Raw genomic sequence first — 18,208 nt, 5'->3', positions numbered from 1 at the left:
TTATCTAAGACTCCATCTGCCACTGCTCAGCCCATTAGCTTATCTGATCAAGATTCCATTGCAATCAGAGGTAACCTTCTGCACTGTCCACTACACCTGCAATTTTGGTGTAATCTGCAAAAAACTTAGTAAACTATACCTTGTATGTTCACATCCAATATCATCATTTTCAGAAATGACAAAAAAGTAGTGGACCCAGCATCAATCCACTGTCACAGGCCTCCAATCTGAAAAACCCTCCAGCACAACCTTGTCTTCTGTGAGCCAGCTCTATACACAAATGGAGAGTTCTTCCTGTATACCATGAGCTCTAACCTCACGAACCAGTCTCCCATAGGGAACCTTGTCGAACAACTTACTCAAGTTCACATAGTTCATGTCAGGACATGAATTTGTCATACTGCTGAAAAATTCTATTTTGGAACCAAATACTGGTACAGGTGATACCATCTAAAAAGGAATACCTTGACATCAGCTGGTAAGGCATGGCAAAGGATTGGGAAACTAACAATGCAAAAAACAAAAAAAAAAAGGAACACAAACCCTATTTTTCTTCCCCTCAAAAAAAGGAGCACTTGTGGTTCTTGAATCCTGCAAACAAATTTTCACCAACTACCCAATTTAGCTTCTGAATTTTGACTAACTGCATCATACAACCATCATGTTTTCATCCTGGCATGGAAATCAAGGCTGTCCCTCAAAATCACGCAAAAAATGTTTTTGCAATCTGTGATAATGTTATGCCAAACAGGACAAAACCCAAAATCTATACACATAGATTGTAACTAGTTAGCTTTTCTTGTAGGATACAAAATTGCAACAAGTGTATAGTAACGTGGATTGCCATAAAGTATGCACCATCTGTTGACTTGATCATTTTATTTTGCCTTGTCCTTCAAACCCATTTAGTCATTTTAAATGGGTTGTGAAATTCAATCTACCACCGAGCCACCAATTTCCGCTGATGCAACTGGTGTCTTCTGAAGGTCAGCATTTCTGTCACAACAATATCTTCCAGCCCGATCCGCAGGTTTTGAAAGGTGACCTGCACAACCAAGTCTAGAATAAATCAAGAAAACCAGAGGTTCCGACAAACATGTCCACAACTCTAAATTTGGCCACTTTCTTCAAGAGTGGTGTCACCCCAGTGCAAAGGATTACAGAACACAAGGGAAACTAAGCAGACAGATACCCCTGTGTGACTGTCTCCTAAACAAATGACCTGGGATAAAATGAGCTTACTAGGGTAAAGCCACTTCAGGACAATACACTGACAGACTTGACTGAACAGGACAGAATGACTGAACTACTAAATGAAAGCAGTGACAGGTACAGGTGACTTTTTGGTAAATGTTTTTCCTTCCCAATTGGACAGTTGTTCAGAATAATCTAGCAGTTACTGCAGTTTCTCCATGAAGTACATCAATAACTTCAACTAGTCCATCAGAGAGGATGAAATGACCAGGAACAAAATATCAAAATACTTCAAAGGACATAGGTTAACTTCATAAGAAGGACATACCGCCCAAGAGTAAAGATTAAAGCCTGTAGGATAGGGGATTCCTTTTCCACCATGTGAACTTTCAAGTCAGTCAATCATAAGGTTGATCTTTGAATGTCCAGCCCAAAGTGGAGTGAATCTCAGGCTTCAAAATGTTCAGATTTTTAAAGGTCATTACCTAAAGGATTACAAATATTCTATGGGTGAATATACCAACAACTGATACATCAGCCTATCTTGGACATGTTAACTGTTGCATGCAAACTATTCATTGGATAACATTTGTTGAAGGCCAATGCGATTTGATATTTTGGCTCTGATTTTTGAATACTCAGCAGGTTAGTGGCAAGACTGATTCAGTGATTTGCCAATGTCCTATGAAAGACATACTGACAGTGAGAACAAAAAAAGCAACAAATGACATACTAGTTAAGAGGATGCAAGTCACATGAAGGATTCCAAAGACAAACCTATTAAAAATACTGTATGTGTCAGTTCTAAAGAGTCATCACTGGACTCAACGTTAACTGTACTTAATCTGTACAGATGCTACCAGATGATTCGCTCCACTCCTCCAGCGATTTGTTTTCATAACAGTTCTTTGCTATTTACAGTTACTACTAGAAACTCAAAAATCGCAAGGTTCACTGACCACATGTCAATGACCAATTCATAAATTTAGATATTTGACTTTTCTTCAAAAAGGGATGCACCAATGAAGGAAGTGGACAGGATCGAAGAATGGATTGGAAAACAGAATGAGCATACAGACAATACTTAAAACGGAAATCGCTTTTGCAATGGTATTAAGAAATGCTGACTGTATCACTAGACAAACTTGAGTCCATTCTCGTGATGAATTATTACTCATGACATTTCAGGTGCAGGTGAACAGTGCAGCTCAAGTAATAAGTCAGCAACAAATTTTGCCAGGACCTGCAGTGAAGAGCAACTTAAAAGATCAATAGTCAGTTATTGATTCAGTCAGCCCATTGCATCTGCACTCTGTGCACTAGATCCCACTAAGTTGGGACAACATCTGTCAGAAACGATAGTGATTCTTATGTCCCACCTAAGGTGGCAGTGTATTTCAAATTTTAAACAGTGTAATGACTCATACGCCATCTTAAATTTATTGCCCCAGGTCATTTCATACTTTTCTCACCTGCATATAATCATATTCAGCCATTCATGAAAACGATGTACCCTGTGCACTATTTACAGAAACCTAGTGTAATTCACATCTGCAAATAAAAACGTACAGCAGCAGCATCTTCAAATGTCCTTGCTTCTCCAGGCAAGATCAATCGCACAAGTGTGAAGTTGGCAATCATGTACAGAAGTTCAGGGACTAAACTGGGGCCCCACATGAGCCCTGAAGAAAGCTTGTCCTGTTCACATATTTCTGAAATTACACTTTATTATATTCACCATTAGAAATGTACAGTAAGTCATCTTTCACATATGCTGAAAAAAGTACAGGTTTCAGAAGCTGCACATTCAATTGTCAAAGTCAAAGTCAATATGTCCCACTGAACAAAGCATGGCAACCAAAAAAAAACCACCTTTCAGGAAAAAAAGGTACCAAGGTACACTTCTTATTTGTAAAACTACATTGCTAACAGTCAAGAAATTAAGAATCTAAAAGGTTAAAAACGATGTGAACCAGACATAGTTAAAAAAAAACAACAGCAACTGCCAAAGAAAACGTTTGCTTGGATTTCCAATAGCAACGCTCAAGGATACAAGCAGGAGGAACTGGCAGCTCAACACTGTTGTAACACCCTATATCTGCATTCCAGAAGACAAACAAATGCCAACTGAGAACCTCGCAAGTAGCTGTTAAAATTAGCTAGAGGGAGCAACAGAAGTGAACAGGGTAACCAAAAGACGTACAATTTGAACTTGGAACAGTATGTGCAGTTGTGGTCTAATTGGCGAATGAATGGGACAGAAATTGTTTATAAAGACATTAGTAAAAGATGTTCACCAGATGTCCATAACCGCACATTTCTACATGTGACATTCAACCTCAAATTGAACAAAGTGTGGACATTTTGTTGGTGATCCTCTGGTAAAGACCATAGAAACAGAAGCAAAATCTCTCCTGGTTTCATTTTTAAAATGGTATCACCCAAGTAAAAAAGGTATTCACAATCACACAACTTGCTCAGAATATTTGTAAAAGGTGATTGAATGTTAGATTTAGTTTAGTTAAAATAATTAAGAATTCATCAAAAGGCGGCTTTGAACGAGATGTTTACTTTGATTTGCCACATTCACTCAAGTCCAAAATTATCAAAACAAGTTTTAAACTCTCCATCAGGTCTAATACCCGAAGCTTCAAACAAAGTTACCCAAGCCTGGACAACATGGGCTTTCTAGGTTTACACCAAAACATGTAAAAAAATAAAAAGAATTGCAAAGTAGCTCTATTAGTAAAAATATTACTGCTTTTGGTTCAGACGAAAAAACAAACAGCAATGCTGCTGCATTGGTCATCCATTATGAAATTGTGGCAGAGTTTGGGTTCTTGAAGCTGGTGGCTCATGGCCTGATGAGCATAATTAAGTTTACATTCTCCATCCAGCCATGCTCGTATCGAGGTTGCCCATTCCCATGTGCTGATTTGGATTGCCTGAATATCCACCTCCTCCCATACCACCATAACCTGCAATTTAAAGAGAATAAGGTTTTAGAACAATCATTACTTAAAATTCGTATTAACAAACTTTCAAGTTCCAATATTACATTCAGCTTGCATCCTAATCTTGTGTAAAAAGAAAATTAACCTCTAAATGAATTGTTGCCAATTATTCATTTCACATATCAAGTTAGCTATTGACATGTCAACTGTGATAAATTCTCCTAAAGCTCTTCATTTCCCATATAAAGCAACTCATCCAAAAGTTGGAACCAAAGTTTTAATAACATACAGTTGCACTTACCAAATCCACGTGTGTTTCCAGGATTTCCATATCCATAGCTATTGCCCATATTGCCATAGCTATTGGCCATAGCCTGACTGTTATGAGCATAGCCTCCTTGAGTTCCTGTGTATCAACACAAAAATGCGCACTTAGATCTATCATTCTTCCACCCCCCACCCCATAGCAGCAACCCCTGCTTAAACAAAGCACTAATTTGTTTACATTCACCAGTATAGCTTGCAAATCACTAAGCTTCAATATTGCACTAAACTACTTTACATGAAGGATTGAGATCAGGTACTCTTTGCAATAGGCAGCAGATGGTGGAGTGGAGCATGATAGCACTTATTGGTTGAAGGGATTTAAAAAAAAAAACACCCTGCAATAGTGTGCGCGCGCGCGTGTGCGAGGAGGGTATGACCTGCTCAGCAATATCCTCTAGCTTTTGGCCTACACATTGCTGAACAAACAAGTGTTAACGAACATGCGTATATAGGCCCATCTAAAATCTGTAAAATCAACTCATGGACACAAAGCAAACTAGAAACAGTGTCAGATGGACAGCCATAATTTGAGAAAATTACCTGCTGCATAATGGTCCATACCCATGCCCATTGCACCCATTCTGTGATTTCCATAGCCACCAGGCCCAGCTCCCATGTTTGCAGTGGAATCCAGGAACAATTCGATGTATCTGTGTTCTAAGTAGTAAATTTCAGTTAGTAAGGACACAATTTGCAATCACGCATTTTGACATTAATGAACAATCTCAAACAGAGGAAAAACTAAAGTCAATTAACTCCCAAAATTCCACAGAACTTCAAAAGATGCAAAGATAATCCCTTCAACTTGTGAACTGGAAGCATCAAAAGATTTAGTGTCAGAAAAGGCAATTCTAGGATTAGGCCTTAGCCATCTGGCAAAGTAACAATATGAAACATGTCAATGGGAGCTAAAAATGAGTTTCAATACAAAAGAAGACTTAAAAGGACTGCGTTATGAATAAAACTTGAGTTTTGGTTTAATTGTTCTTGCAGTTGCATGCGTGTTGTTTTTACCAGAGTACTTTCGGTGAATTGGTCACATCGAAAGCTTTGAAATCAAAGTCCAAATGCTTAATTTGTCCTTACTTTATCTAATCTGTATAAAGTTAGCAGATCCAAACTCAGCATGTACAATGAAGCTCTTGGTAGAAAACTGAAGTTGAAAAACTGACCTGTTGACAAATGCTAAAATCAAGTCGAACCAAAGAGTCTGCTTCCGTGCTGTACCCCTATGACACTGAACTACTTACGCATATGAGCTTTATCTTTCGACATAGCAGCAACTGCATCTTCATGTGTGGCAAACTCAACATCAGCCTCTCCAGTAAGCCGACCATCAGAGCCATATTCAAAGTTTATCTTTACAGGAATCAGCGGTGAAAAGAACTGCAAGGAATGTAATAGTACAGTTGTAAACAGATGAACAAAAGTAAATTAGAGGTATTTCCCCTCAAACAAAATAAAATAACCATTTGTTTTGCAACATTTAATGAAAGCACAATGGGTCCAAAAGCAAGCAATAATTTCGTAAAGGTTTGTACTGTGTAACATTCACATTAGGAACCAAAGACAAAAACAAGAAATTATGCTTCTATTTTCATCATCATGGGCTTCAGTCTGTCACATGAAAAGCTAGCACAAGAACTAAACTGTCATCCATCATGTCATGCAATATTCAAATTGTTTCTATTTGAACTGAACAAAATAAGCCCTTAACAACCTCCCCTCCCCAAAACGTAGAGCAAATTCCTCAAAAGTCACACTTACATCAGCAACATCTCCTTCTGAAGCTCTGAAAGGTAATCCCCTCATATGTACGTAATGACCTGTACCATTCTGAAACAACGGACCAGCATCACCTGCTCCACCATAACCACGACTGCCCATAGCTAGAGCAAGAACAATCATGTATGTAACTGAATATATCTCCATGATCAAGTTATCCAACATTAACATATCACAAGTTCTAGACAATTTGAATTAGACTAATAAATGAATTGCACAAAGTAAAGAACTTCTGCTTTGCTGCAAAGACACCATTGATTAAAAGCACTAACCAAATTTCAGCCAAACGCCTTTCTTTCTCTTAAGCAAAGATGCCCTACCTCTATCCATCATTGCACCAGCTCTGGAATTGTGTCCGTATGCATCACGCCCATAACCATAGTTATCATTATAACCATAATCATCAAAGTTGCCATAACCTATGGAGAGAAAGAGACAGGCTGGCTTCAACCAAAAGATAGATCAAACTTTAATTCCAACCTCTCAACTACATGCCTCAAGTTAGAGGCACATTACGATGATTGATTCATACGTCTGAAAAATGCAATGCATTAGTGCAACGCCCAACTGTTCATAAAAATTGAGCGAAAACTGCCCATTCTCCTCTTACCTCCACCGTAGCCAGATCCTCTACGTGCACGGTCAAACATGTCTCCTCTCATGGGCCCTGGACCACCGTAGCCACTTCTTCCACCCCCCATTGGTCTGTCATAGGGTCCTGGTCGCTGACCCATTAACCTTCTTGGAGGATCATGGAAAGTTCGAATCTCACCTCTGCTGCTCCTGAAGATTTCAATATACCTAAACAGCCACAATTGATATATTTACATCTTGCCTTCAGCTATTTCAGTTCACTACTCAACATGTTGGTATTATGGTTGCAGATTGCTCTGGTGAAAAGACATCAAAATTCAACCACTCAAACAGAACACACATCCTGGAACAGAATAAGCAATTTGAAATTGGGTCTTCAAAAGAGGAAAAAAAAGCCCACATTCACAGACACCAAAGAGAGATGTTTTCATCATTTATTTTGGAAGCAGGCTGAAGTGTCAAGGTTGACGGCATGACTCTTGAAGACAAAGGATGTGCTTCATAGCTCAGGGACAGGTTTTGGGAGCAACTTTAAAAACACATTTACACAAACTGAATTCATACACAAAGCAAAATTTTCAAATGCATCCTGGTGTATCTCTATTATTAATGAGCGAGTATATTTAAAACAGCAGTCTTATCCATTATAACTGGATGGGACCCTGAAATTCACTCAATGATCAGTCTGGCACGTCTGAAAATGGATCTAATTACCTTTTCACCAGAGCAATCTGTCTACATTATCTAAACAAAAAATAAGCATAGTCAATTTTTCAAACATAGCAGCTATTTAATTTTGGAAATAATCTGCCATTTAGATATAAAATGTCTGACTTGCAGTAGCAAAATTTGAAACATAGAAGCCAGTTACATGAAGTAACTGCAGGTTGTTTCATAGTCTGGTGTTCATGAACCTGATGCCAATAATGAACTATTCACCTGCATCTGGTTCCAATAGTGAAATTTGTGAACTATCCAAGAACACAGAACACAATGTGTGTCATGCAATTTGGTCTAAATTGTATTTGTCATGTGCATATTCCATCTAAGTTCCAGTGATTACTGTGACCATCTGATTTGTAATGACTCCCAGAAACCTGACTACAAGTAGCCACTATATGGTCAGAAACATCATCAGAATATAAATCCTATTATTGCAACTCGTACAGTTCCTCAACTCCAGAAATATTTGATTAAAGGAACACATCTTCGCAAATGAGTAACTACAGAGCGCAATCTTGGCATCGTTTCCAGAATTCTGGAATCCACCAACCCCAAGTGCCATCCAATACCGGGGGCTCAAAGTAGTTAAGGTCTGGTGGGAAACTGCAAAGAAAACAAAACAAAATAAAAAACACAAGGTGACGCAGTCACGGGACCTGAACTATTTTAAATATCTAGTACTGTTCTCTCCAAAACGAGGAATGAGATAAAATTTCAAGCTACATGCAATAAGGCATCAAGTCAGACATTTTAAATACCAAGTTTAATGCAAGATATCAGAGATACAACACAAGCATTTCAGACAAAATTTCACCAATTAGCTATTAATACCGACGCTTCTGAACGCGAATCTTAATACTGATTTCAAGTGCAATACTTTTCTACTGGAATAACAGAACAGTTAAAAAACTCAGCAAACCAAGTAGTCTTCATCTTCCCATTTGGTGAGATGAAGACAAACACATGGAATGCTGTGTGCTTGACGCACAAAGTGATAAATTAATGAAGTGGGGCGGGGGAGAAAATGTCCCACAATTGCGACATTGCTTTGTGAATGTTACAATTTAATTTGGAACTGCACTTTGGATATGCAATTTAATTAATCCAAATCAATATGTTTGAACAAATTACTCAAACTGAGTCAAATTGAAACAATTCAAATTTTAAAACATTTACATCCACGATAATCCTAACTGCAAGGCCCTCTAAAAAATCAATCTTTACAAAGTTGGGACTGAAGGGCAAACATTGCCCTGGCTTATCATTCAATCAATTTAATTTTGAAGTAACATATAGAAGGCCCAGCAGTATAAGACATCATTTTGACAATTTAGAACAATCAGTTGAGTCCCCACTCAGGTTTCCAATGGCATGTGGGAGGTTCGACAATTTTCTCTGCAAGAACAGATGAATTCTGCAACCTGAACAAGTGGGCTTAAAGACGTATGAGCCACCCTTCCGTCCATCCCCACCTGTGCCCTATTCTTTCCTTGTGTTTCCCCAGTGCTTTTTCAGCTATCTCCTTTGATGCAAACTGCACGAAGGCTTCCCCCGTGCTTCTCCCCTGGTAGTCCACCGGCAATGTTATCCCATTTGGCACGATTTCCAACCCTTCAACCCAAGGACAAATACCCCACAAGGGGAACAATATTAAAAATTGAAACATTCCTACTCATGCACATACTATAGAATATAAATATTGAGTACTGATGTCAGAATTGACTAATGAAATCAATGGCTGCAGAATGCTTTTTAAATAAAGCAAAGATCCAACAAAAAAAAAGTTAGATATGTTTGCACATTTATATAAACCAACACTTGCAAAGGAGCAGGACAACATTGTTTTAAACTAATATTAAAAACATGAATTAAATTGTAAGAAATTATTTAATCATGACCACAATCAGTAGGTCATTACTGTCATACTCAAATTGTTTCAGCCTTACACCTACAAGAGAAACCAAGATGACTGCCAATAAACATTAAAGTTCAAACTGCATAACCTAAGACCTGATTAATTTGTCCTTGTTCACGGATTTGTGCTACCTAAAGTAACAATCGTGTTGACAAAACTTCAGAAATAAATAACTACATTTCTGTTCACTTGTGTCACCAGGATTTTAAAAAAAAATTAAGTATCTGGGCACAATTCTTATCTTGAATGTACAAAGGAACAGTGACGAGAGTTTCATGCAGTTTGTTAATGAAGAAAAACAATTGCTGTTTTCTCCACTTCACATCAAAAGTTAGGGCCTTATTTGCAAGCAAATGAATGAAGCCCCACTTACTCTGTTAAGAGTCAGCACAAACTGGTGAAACAGAACCTTTTCAGTGCCAGTTACTAGGTGGAAACAGCCCATATCATATCATTTGACATAATTACTGATTAACAGCCTACAACACTTAGCTTACTTAATTAAAACAAATAATGCAACAATTTTAGAAGAAATGCATGAATCGGCATGCAATTAAGGAACTACACACTGATTGCAGAAACTTTAACTACTTTCCTCCAAGTAAATCTTAGGCATAGTGATAGAATCCAATACTTGTGATTGACTGTTTAAACTGCACAAATAGTAAAGAGCATCAAGCTCCAGTATTACACTAAACTGAGGATCCTTTTGCTTTAGGTAATTAGCAATATGCAGCCTGTGCATTCACTAAGCAAACTCTGCATCAATACACCAATTTAGCATGGTCTTAAAATAAAAGAGTCCATTTATAATACATGCTGCAAGTTACTGACTGTGAAGAAACCATAAGAGTATCAAACCAGTTGCTGGTCCCAACAGCTAGGTGACTGCATTATATCATCACTGAAGTTAACTTATTCAATATGAAGCCTGACTTTTCTAGCACTTTCAGTTAGTCCAGACAGAAACATTTACGACAACACAAATTCAATTGTCGATCTATCTCCTGATACTACAAATCTATGGCAGATCTATAGTGCATCAGCTGGCTGAATCCAAAGTCATTCAGTGTCAGAGTTCTGGGAAACCAGTACTTTTTGAAATGCTACTCGAAGTGAATAATGCATCACAGGCAGTGTCCTTATTTGCTCTCTGACCATGCTGACAGGATTAGTGCGACAAGGACTGCATTTTGCTCACAGATCCTTGCAGTGGTCAAAAATCTTGCCAATGCTCATCATGAAGTTTCATGCATGAGAAGTAGCCTTGTAAACACATACATGAAATGTCCCTTCATTTGGAGGTGCACATGCGTCCGGAAAAATGGAGAATGCAGTTTTTAAAAATCAAGAGACAAAGCATAGTAAGGGGCATTATATTGAACCATAATATAAATGTTAATTGGATGAATAATGAGGAATTTTGTTTTCTGATTAATGTAAACTTCTGGTCCAGTTATAAATTCTTCACAGCCAGTAACTACAGTGAATTGTAGTGCTGAGACATCAGTTGCACAACTTAAAAATCTTTACATTTTGTATATCAGTAAAAACGGTTATGGAAATAAAATAACCCAATTCAAAAAAAGGGAGAGACACCTGTTAGAGGGTTTCATCCCTTTTGTGGGTAATCCCATTTGAAGGCGTGAGAAGCCAAATGCAGGCAGGCAGTTAACAGCCATAAAAGCAATGGCTCGAGCCCCAATAACCCAGGTCACAAATCCTCTGTATCAAAGAGGTGACCAGCCTTTGGTGAAATTATCCCAACACTGGAAAAGGTGGGTTTGGAAACTCCATTGGAATGGCAAGCACATACCTGCATCCACCACTCCATGGTGCAACACAACAAATGCCAAATTACAGCATGACTGTATAGCCTGAATCCAGAAATTTCACTCAACTGTGCACAAACACTAAAGGAATAGTTTTGAATACCAGCACCACTGCTCAGAAGTCACATAACTAGTACGATATACCATTATGAATTATTACCAGAGCTAAATTTCAGCCCATAAAAACCTTAATATTTGAAAGAACTCCAAACATATTTAGAGTTAAGATTTTGAGTTAACTGCTGCAGTTAACATTTTCCAATTAGCAACTGTGCATGGTGAAGTTAATATTCTAAACTATTCCTTCCAAAGTTAACAAGAACAACTAATTTTGTTATTACTGGCTCACAAGATTGGACTCAAGGATTATCTTCTTTGGAAGAAAAAGCAATTCAGTCTTAAAAGTGAAAAGCCAAAAAGGACTGATAAAGTCACAGGCCCAAAGTATCTTTTTGAAAAAAAAAGGTAAAAAGTAAATTTTGCTGGCTTTGTCATCAAAAGTAACCTACGCCCCATAAAAGTTCATCTTTCAACAAAATTAGTTTGGTGACTTCGAGCAACAAAGCTTTGCCAGGACCATGAAGCTCACTAATGTCCTTTGTCAAAAACCACTATCAAAATCCCCAACACTATTTTCTTTACGGTGATGTTGAAAACAAATGGCATGTCTTAATCAAAGTTACCTTTATTCTAAGTCACTATGCTAAGCTTTAAAACAGATATTTTAAATCATTGTTTTCATTAAAGCATCCTTTTAAAAACAAAAAAAAACCTTGTGCCCAATTCTATGTGCCACTCTAGGTCATAATCATTTTGCTATTCCATCCCCTGCATCGACAAAAGAAATAGAATTCATTAGCTGTGTACACTAACACCAAATACAAAACCCATTGGATGGGCTACACAAATCCACCCTTAAATAAAGTAATCCACATTACAATTAGTGCCCCCTACCCACATCAGATCCACAAGCCCAAATATTTGGTTCCAGTATTGGAGAAAGTGATAAATTAACATGTACCTGTGAAAAACTGCAAAATTTCCTCTTTACTGCAGCCAAAGGGTAAACCCCTGAGGCGCACTGTTCCATCGCTCGTGGACTCAGTTTGGTTAGGGTTAGCATGTTTTAGTGCCCAGTCCATTTCAGTGGCTTTAGTCTCAAACACTGTGAACACAAGTTTGCAAATACTAACAAAAACGAACATGCTGTACAATTATTTGCCAAATACCAATAGAAGACAACATGGACAAAGTCATTTCTCATGCCATGCACTGCATTGCAATAATAATACTTGAGTACACGTCTAGCAGATTACCTCACAAAAAAAACCCATAAATTGCACCTGTCTGCATTTTTCAATACTGTCCAGACTACTGAAGTGTTTGACATTAATATCAACATCTTATCTGGTAATATTTTAGCAGATATTTATTTATTGAAATTTTCCCATTCACCCTTAAAAGTCTAAGAGCAAAATATTGGAAATCTGAAATAAACAGAACGGGCTGGATAAATTTGAAGTCAGGCAGCATCTGGAGAGAACTAAACAGTTGACAGAGCTGGTTCTTGAAATTAAACTGAAAACATGATGCATCTCAATCTCCTGAGATGCAGTCAAAACTGGGTTCCTCCAGCACATTGTGTGTTTGTGTCACCTTAATAGTCTGTTGTGGTTCTGTTCGCCGAGCTGGAAGTTTTTGTTGCAAACGTTTCGTCCCCTGGCTAGGAGACATCATCAGTGCTCTGGAGCCTCCTGCGAAGCGCTTCTTTGATGTTTCTTCCGGTATTTATAGTGGAAGCGGCAAGGACAGACCACTATAAATACCGGAAGAAACATCAAAGAAGCGCTTCGCAGGAGGCTCCAGAGCACTGATGATGTCTCCTAGCCAGGGGACGAAACGTTTGCAACAAAAACTTCCAGCTCGGCGAACAGAACCACAACAACGAGCACCCGAGCTACAAATCTTCGCACAAACCTTGAACCTTAATAGTCTCTTGCTTATTGATATATTCTGCAACGCTCTCTATTAGAACATGGTCACGAGGACTGAAAACCATACTCCACTACAAACATCAGCTAATTCTATTATTAAGTGTCAGAAGTTGTCGATTGCCAGTTCAGTCATTGTGTATTCAACTAAACTTCCTACAAAGGAGAAGCAAAAGTAACATTATTAAGCAGGAGCAATCTCAAAATTTCAGCTCTCACCATTCTATGTATTTTGGACCAGAATATGACGAGAGTCTCAGCAGCTAAAGGCTTGCTACCAATTTGGGATACACGAATAGAGGTTTATCGGGCTGAGGAGTTTAGAATTGGAAGGTTGGGAGGAGTCAGTAGAAACATGTCTGTTTGAAGTGTAAACCGAGAACTGATGTGAATCAGCAGGGTGGAAGACAGTAATGCACAAACGAACATCCTGGAAAAGTTGATTATTGCCACAGAACTTCAGTATTCAATGTTTCTTCTATAAAAAGCTGTTGATTTCAGTTCTCCCTCTTCTGCCTGCACACTCCCCCTACAACTACTACAAGGTACAAGAACCTGCGACATAAACAAACGTTGAGCGATGGTTTAAAATGTCACGCACCTTCAATGTATCGATGGCCCATACTTTCCCGGTCTTTTGCAAGGGCACGCTTTACATCGTCCGCACTTTCCAGCTGAACAAAGGCTTCACCACTTGGGCGGCCTTCTCTTAAATAGGTGAAGTGTATTCCAGCAGTTCCATTTAATATCTTGCAATCTAAAAGCAGCACATATGATTAACTGATATTTTTTCTCTTGTCCCAATTGGTGTGGGGTGATGGCATATGAAGCAGGACATGCAAAAACAGCAAAGGCATTGGTGATCAAAAAAAAATTAATGGCACAACACATTTTTCACTTGCATTTGAGACACTTAACACGTCAGCTTCCAGCAAACCAATCACTACCTTCAGCATCTCCAATTGATTACTTAATGTGACAAAACACAGCAAAATCTTCCTAGAGAATTAGGGCACACATTCATAGTCTTCAATTAGCTCAAGAGTCCAAAATCATTTCAATTTTTAACTTTGCCAACAGGATTTCTGACGAGCAGCTGGGCAGAATCCAGCTGCATTCTGATGTTGGCTATTTGTAATTCAGTGACACAGCAAGACTTCAGAACTAGTTCAATTTCAGTTCAGCATGCAAACCCAACAATACTTAACTTCTAAAAATTGTCAACTGATAGTTCAAAGACTTGATTACAATCTGGTGAGATTAACCAAATTGAAATGAGTGGAAAAGTAAAATTCCTTGTCCTCAAAACTGCTAAAAAAAAGTACTATATGACACCATTATAGACTTAAATTGGAATGCAGTCACTGGGGCTGATCATTCAAATCTAAGAAAACGATAAGTCTCTTAAAATAAAAAAAGGGAGTAAAAAACAATAGAAGGTTCAGATCCTCAAAATAAGCCAGGGCTCATTTGCTTAAGGAAACAATATATAAGACACTGACAATGTCAATAAGGAAGTAAGGAAAAACAACTTTGACCATGATATAAAAAAATCAGAAAAACAGCAGCTTCTATGGTGCTCCTCACCACAACAGATTTCCATAGGCAAGACTGCAACTTCAGGCGAATTCATTTTAACACTATAGAATCCCTAGTGTGGAAACAGGATTTTGGCCCAAGTCCACAATGACCCTCTGAACAGTAATCCACCCAGACCCATTCCCTTACCCTATTACTCTGTACGTCCCATGCCGAATGCATCTAACCACCATGATAGACAATTTGGTACAGCCAATTCACCTGACCTGCACATCTTTGTACTGTGGAAGGAAACCTGAGCACCCAGAGGAAACTGACAGTCACTGGAGGCTGGAATTGAACCTGGTTCCCTGATGCTATGAGGCAGCAGTGCTAACCACTTAGCCATCATGCCGCCGAGCCTTGGTTCACATGATGCTCCAACAAATAAGAAAGAGTCAGATGTATAGCACAGAAACATAAAAAAAATTCAGCAATTCAAGTATGAATAGTGTCAAGTCAGTTCTTCTCAGGTACTTAAAATGGTGCCCAGAGACAAAAACTGTTTTAACACACTGCAGTAAGATTCAGGAACCCCAAGTTCATGCAAGAAACCCCAAGTTTACCTATTACTATATGGAGTTACTGTGAAAGTGATTCCCTAAACATCAAATCCAAACTTTAAAGTCACAAGTTAAAAATTCTATTTTTCCGTAAAGCTTTATCATCGAGATGAATTCACAAAACCTGAGAAGAAGCGTAACACTTCATCAGCAGTGCAAGACCATGGAAGTCCACGGACACGGACAACAAAATCTTCATCCATTGTAATTGCCTGTAACACACAGATCTCTTCACAAAGCCTGAAAGCAATACAAAAATAGATTAATTATAAATATTTGCACACAATGCAAGGTGGTTTTATCTTTTCAATGCAAGGATACTTAACTGTAATATTTTACAGTTAGATTTGTTGGGTGTTCAGATGGGTATACTTAAAAATTCAAAAGCATCACAACACATGGAAAAAAACTACCATGACTACAAAACTACCATCCTAACACCATGGCAATCCAAGGAATACTTTCTAGCATACACAAACACATACACGAATTTATTTTGCAAACATAGAAAACCACAATCTTAACACAATAGCCTCATGGTACTATTGCTAGATGATTAATCCAGAAATTCAGCTAATGTTTGGGGACCTCGATTTAAGTCCCACCAAGGCAGATGGTGGAAGATGAATTAATAGAAGAATCAGGGATTGAGGGCATTTTTTTGCTGGAGTGTAGGAACTTGACTGGTAACCTTTTAGAAATGTATAAAATCTTAGGTACAGATGAGGTAAACAGCTTTTCCCTCGTGTGGGATTTCAAGACATGGGAACATATTGCCAGAGGAAGTGGTGGATGCAGACATTTAAATAAATACATGAATAAGAAATGTTTGGAGGGATATAGGTCAGGTGACAGTAATTTAATTTGGCATTATATTCCAAATGGACTGCTTGGAATAAATGGTCTGTTTTCATGCAGTATGACAATCAGATAAAACCATCTGGTCTACCACAATCATTTTTCCAGCAAAGAAATCTACCATTCGTACTGGTCTGGGCTACATGTTCATCCAGACCCACAGCAATTGCCCGTAGTCCACTAGTAGCTGGGAATGTGTAGTAAATGACAACTGAGACAATGATAAATACACAAGAAGGAAGAACACAGCAAGTCAGGTCGTATAACGGGGAGAAGTCAACACTGAAGAACAGTTACACCCAAAATATTGACTTCACCTCCCAATCCTTCCTAGTTTGCTGTGTTCTTCTAGCCTCGTGCTAGATTACCCTGCATTCCTACATCTGTCGTTTCTGTCTCTGACAGAGTCAGAGAAGCAGATAAAGCATAAATAAAATGAACAAAAAAAACCTTAATGTCTGCAGCCACATTAATTCAATAAATAAAACAAAATCAGTGGCGAGAAAAACATTTTGGTCGTGCAAAGAAGTGACATGATCCAAAGCAACAACGAACTGCAATTCCAGGTAGAGTGAGAACGTCAAGTTGCTTGTTCTGCGTGATCTTCTCGCACCCCCTGGCGTGCGGTTTGTTTTTTTTGTGGGGGGGGGGGGGGTCCTCAAATCATTTGGCTTGCCTCAAGTCATTGATTTCACTGATCTTGCCAACGCAGGGCGCTAACACACCGCGAGAAACAAGGGAAGATGGCATTTCGACCACGCCAGGGTAGCACGAGAGGAAAAAAAAGAAAACGTGAAGAAACACTGCCAAAGACCCCGAATGGAGGAACGTGGCCTCCGAGAACGAAGTGGCGGCAAGCCCGGGACGAAGAGGATGGGCAGACACCAACTAAAGACCACGGCGGAGACAAAGGGGACCAACTAAAACTCCCCGGATTCACTCCGCCGGGTGCCAGCAAACCTCGAGCCCGATTACGGACGCGCAGCTATTCTCTCTTCTGAAAGAGGGACGTAGATAGATCGAGATGAGAGGCCAGGCTTCGAAAATAAATAAAGAAAGTCGATCGGAAGTAACTGGGAAGCCCAACGGCGCCAAGGAACCGGCAGCAGCGTCCATTACAAAACAAACGCACCCCCTCAACGAACGCGGGTAAAATGGCGGCCGCGCTTCACAACGGCCTCGTGTTCCAATATCATCACCACCACCCTCCCCAAAACTGCCTTAAAATATCAACTCCCATCATAAAACAGGAAGACGCGTACGGAATAGCTTCAGGATCGAAACGCCTGTAGAGGGGCCAGATAGTTGACGGTGGACCGGCGGTAAGATAACGTTCACAAGCGATGCTTTCTTCGCTCCCTCTCTTTACCTGCGACTCTCCTCCTCGCCTCAGCAGCACGACAGCGCCTACTAACGTCATCCGCCGGAAATAAACGGGATTGTGCCGTCAGACCTCCCCTCCCCCAACCCCGTCTCTCATCATCTTTTAAAAATCTTCGTCCGAAATCAATCATACGCACCGAGTAAACGACAGGCAGAAAGCAAACAACAAAGATGCTACTCCTCTGATTTTTTTAAATCATTTGCGCTCAACTATTTACGTTCAAAAAACTGCACCAGCCCACTCTGATTGGCTACAGCGACGAAAGCATACGTCAGTGATGTTTCACGGGCTTTGATTTTAAGAGGGGAAATACATTCCTTGCCTTACCGAATTCAAAAGGACGATCGTGTAAAATGACCACAACTGAGTTTTTTCCGTTAACGGCGGATGGGGGAGGGGCGGGCTTGTCTACAGATTATCCCGCTCTTTACCGCCGGTCATTGGTTTGTAGGACGTACGGGCCGTTATTGGGCGGTGGCTGAGCCGTCGATTGGTCTGTAGCGCTGTCAA

The 18,208-nt window shown here is 39.3% G+C and overlaps 1 protein-coding gene across 3 annotated transcripts; it reads right to left on the bottom strand.

Annotated features, from left to right (window-relative positions):
• Nucleotides 1-2,903: 2,903 nt before the first annotated feature.
• LOC132836931 (heterogeneous nuclear ribonucleoprotein H3-like) lies at nucleotides 2,904-18,111 on the bottom strand. 3 transcript variants are annotated; one of them, XM_060856508.1, is made up of 12 exons: nucleotides 18,026-18,111; nucleotides 15,581-15,696; nucleotides 13,917-14,072; nucleotides 12,346-12,489; nucleotides 9,050-9,188; nucleotides 6,871-7,061; nucleotides 6,581-6,679; nucleotides 6,243-6,364; nucleotides 5,726-5,861; nucleotides 5,016-5,132; nucleotides 4,450-4,554; nucleotides 2,904-4,172 (listed from the first exon to the last, which is right to left on the bottom strand). In XM_060856508.1, the coding sequence occupies exons 2-12, from the start codon at nucleotides 15,657-15,659 to the stop codon at nucleotides 4,075-4,077; spliced, it is 1,386 nt and encodes a 461-aa protein (XP_060712491.1). In that variant the 5' UTR covers nucleotides 15,660-15,696; nucleotides 18,026-18,111; the 3' UTR covers nucleotides 2,904-4,074. The 3 variants fall into 3 exon arrangements, with proteins under 3 accessions (XP_060712491.1, XP_060712492.1, XP_060712490.1); XM_060856509.1 differs by lacking the exon at nucleotides 18,026-18,111 and adding an exon at nucleotides 17,684-17,751; XM_060856507.1 differs by lacking the exon at nucleotides 18,026-18,111 and adding an exon at nucleotides 17,577-17,749.
• Nucleotides 18,112-18,208: the final 97 nt, after the last annotated feature.

Source organism: Hemiscyllium ocellatum, chromosome 48, assembly GCF_020745735.1.
Source record: "Hemiscyllium ocellatum isolate sHemOce1 chromosome 48, sHemOce1.pat.X.cur, whole genome shotgun sequence".
NCBI classification, from domain to species: domain Eukaryota; kingdom Metazoa; phylum Chordata; class Chondrichthyes; order Orectolobiformes; family Hemiscylliidae; genus Hemiscyllium; species Hemiscyllium ocellatum.
The sequence above is the reverse complement of the archived record's forward strand: the minus strand, read 5'-3'. Positions and strand labels throughout refer to the sequence as shown.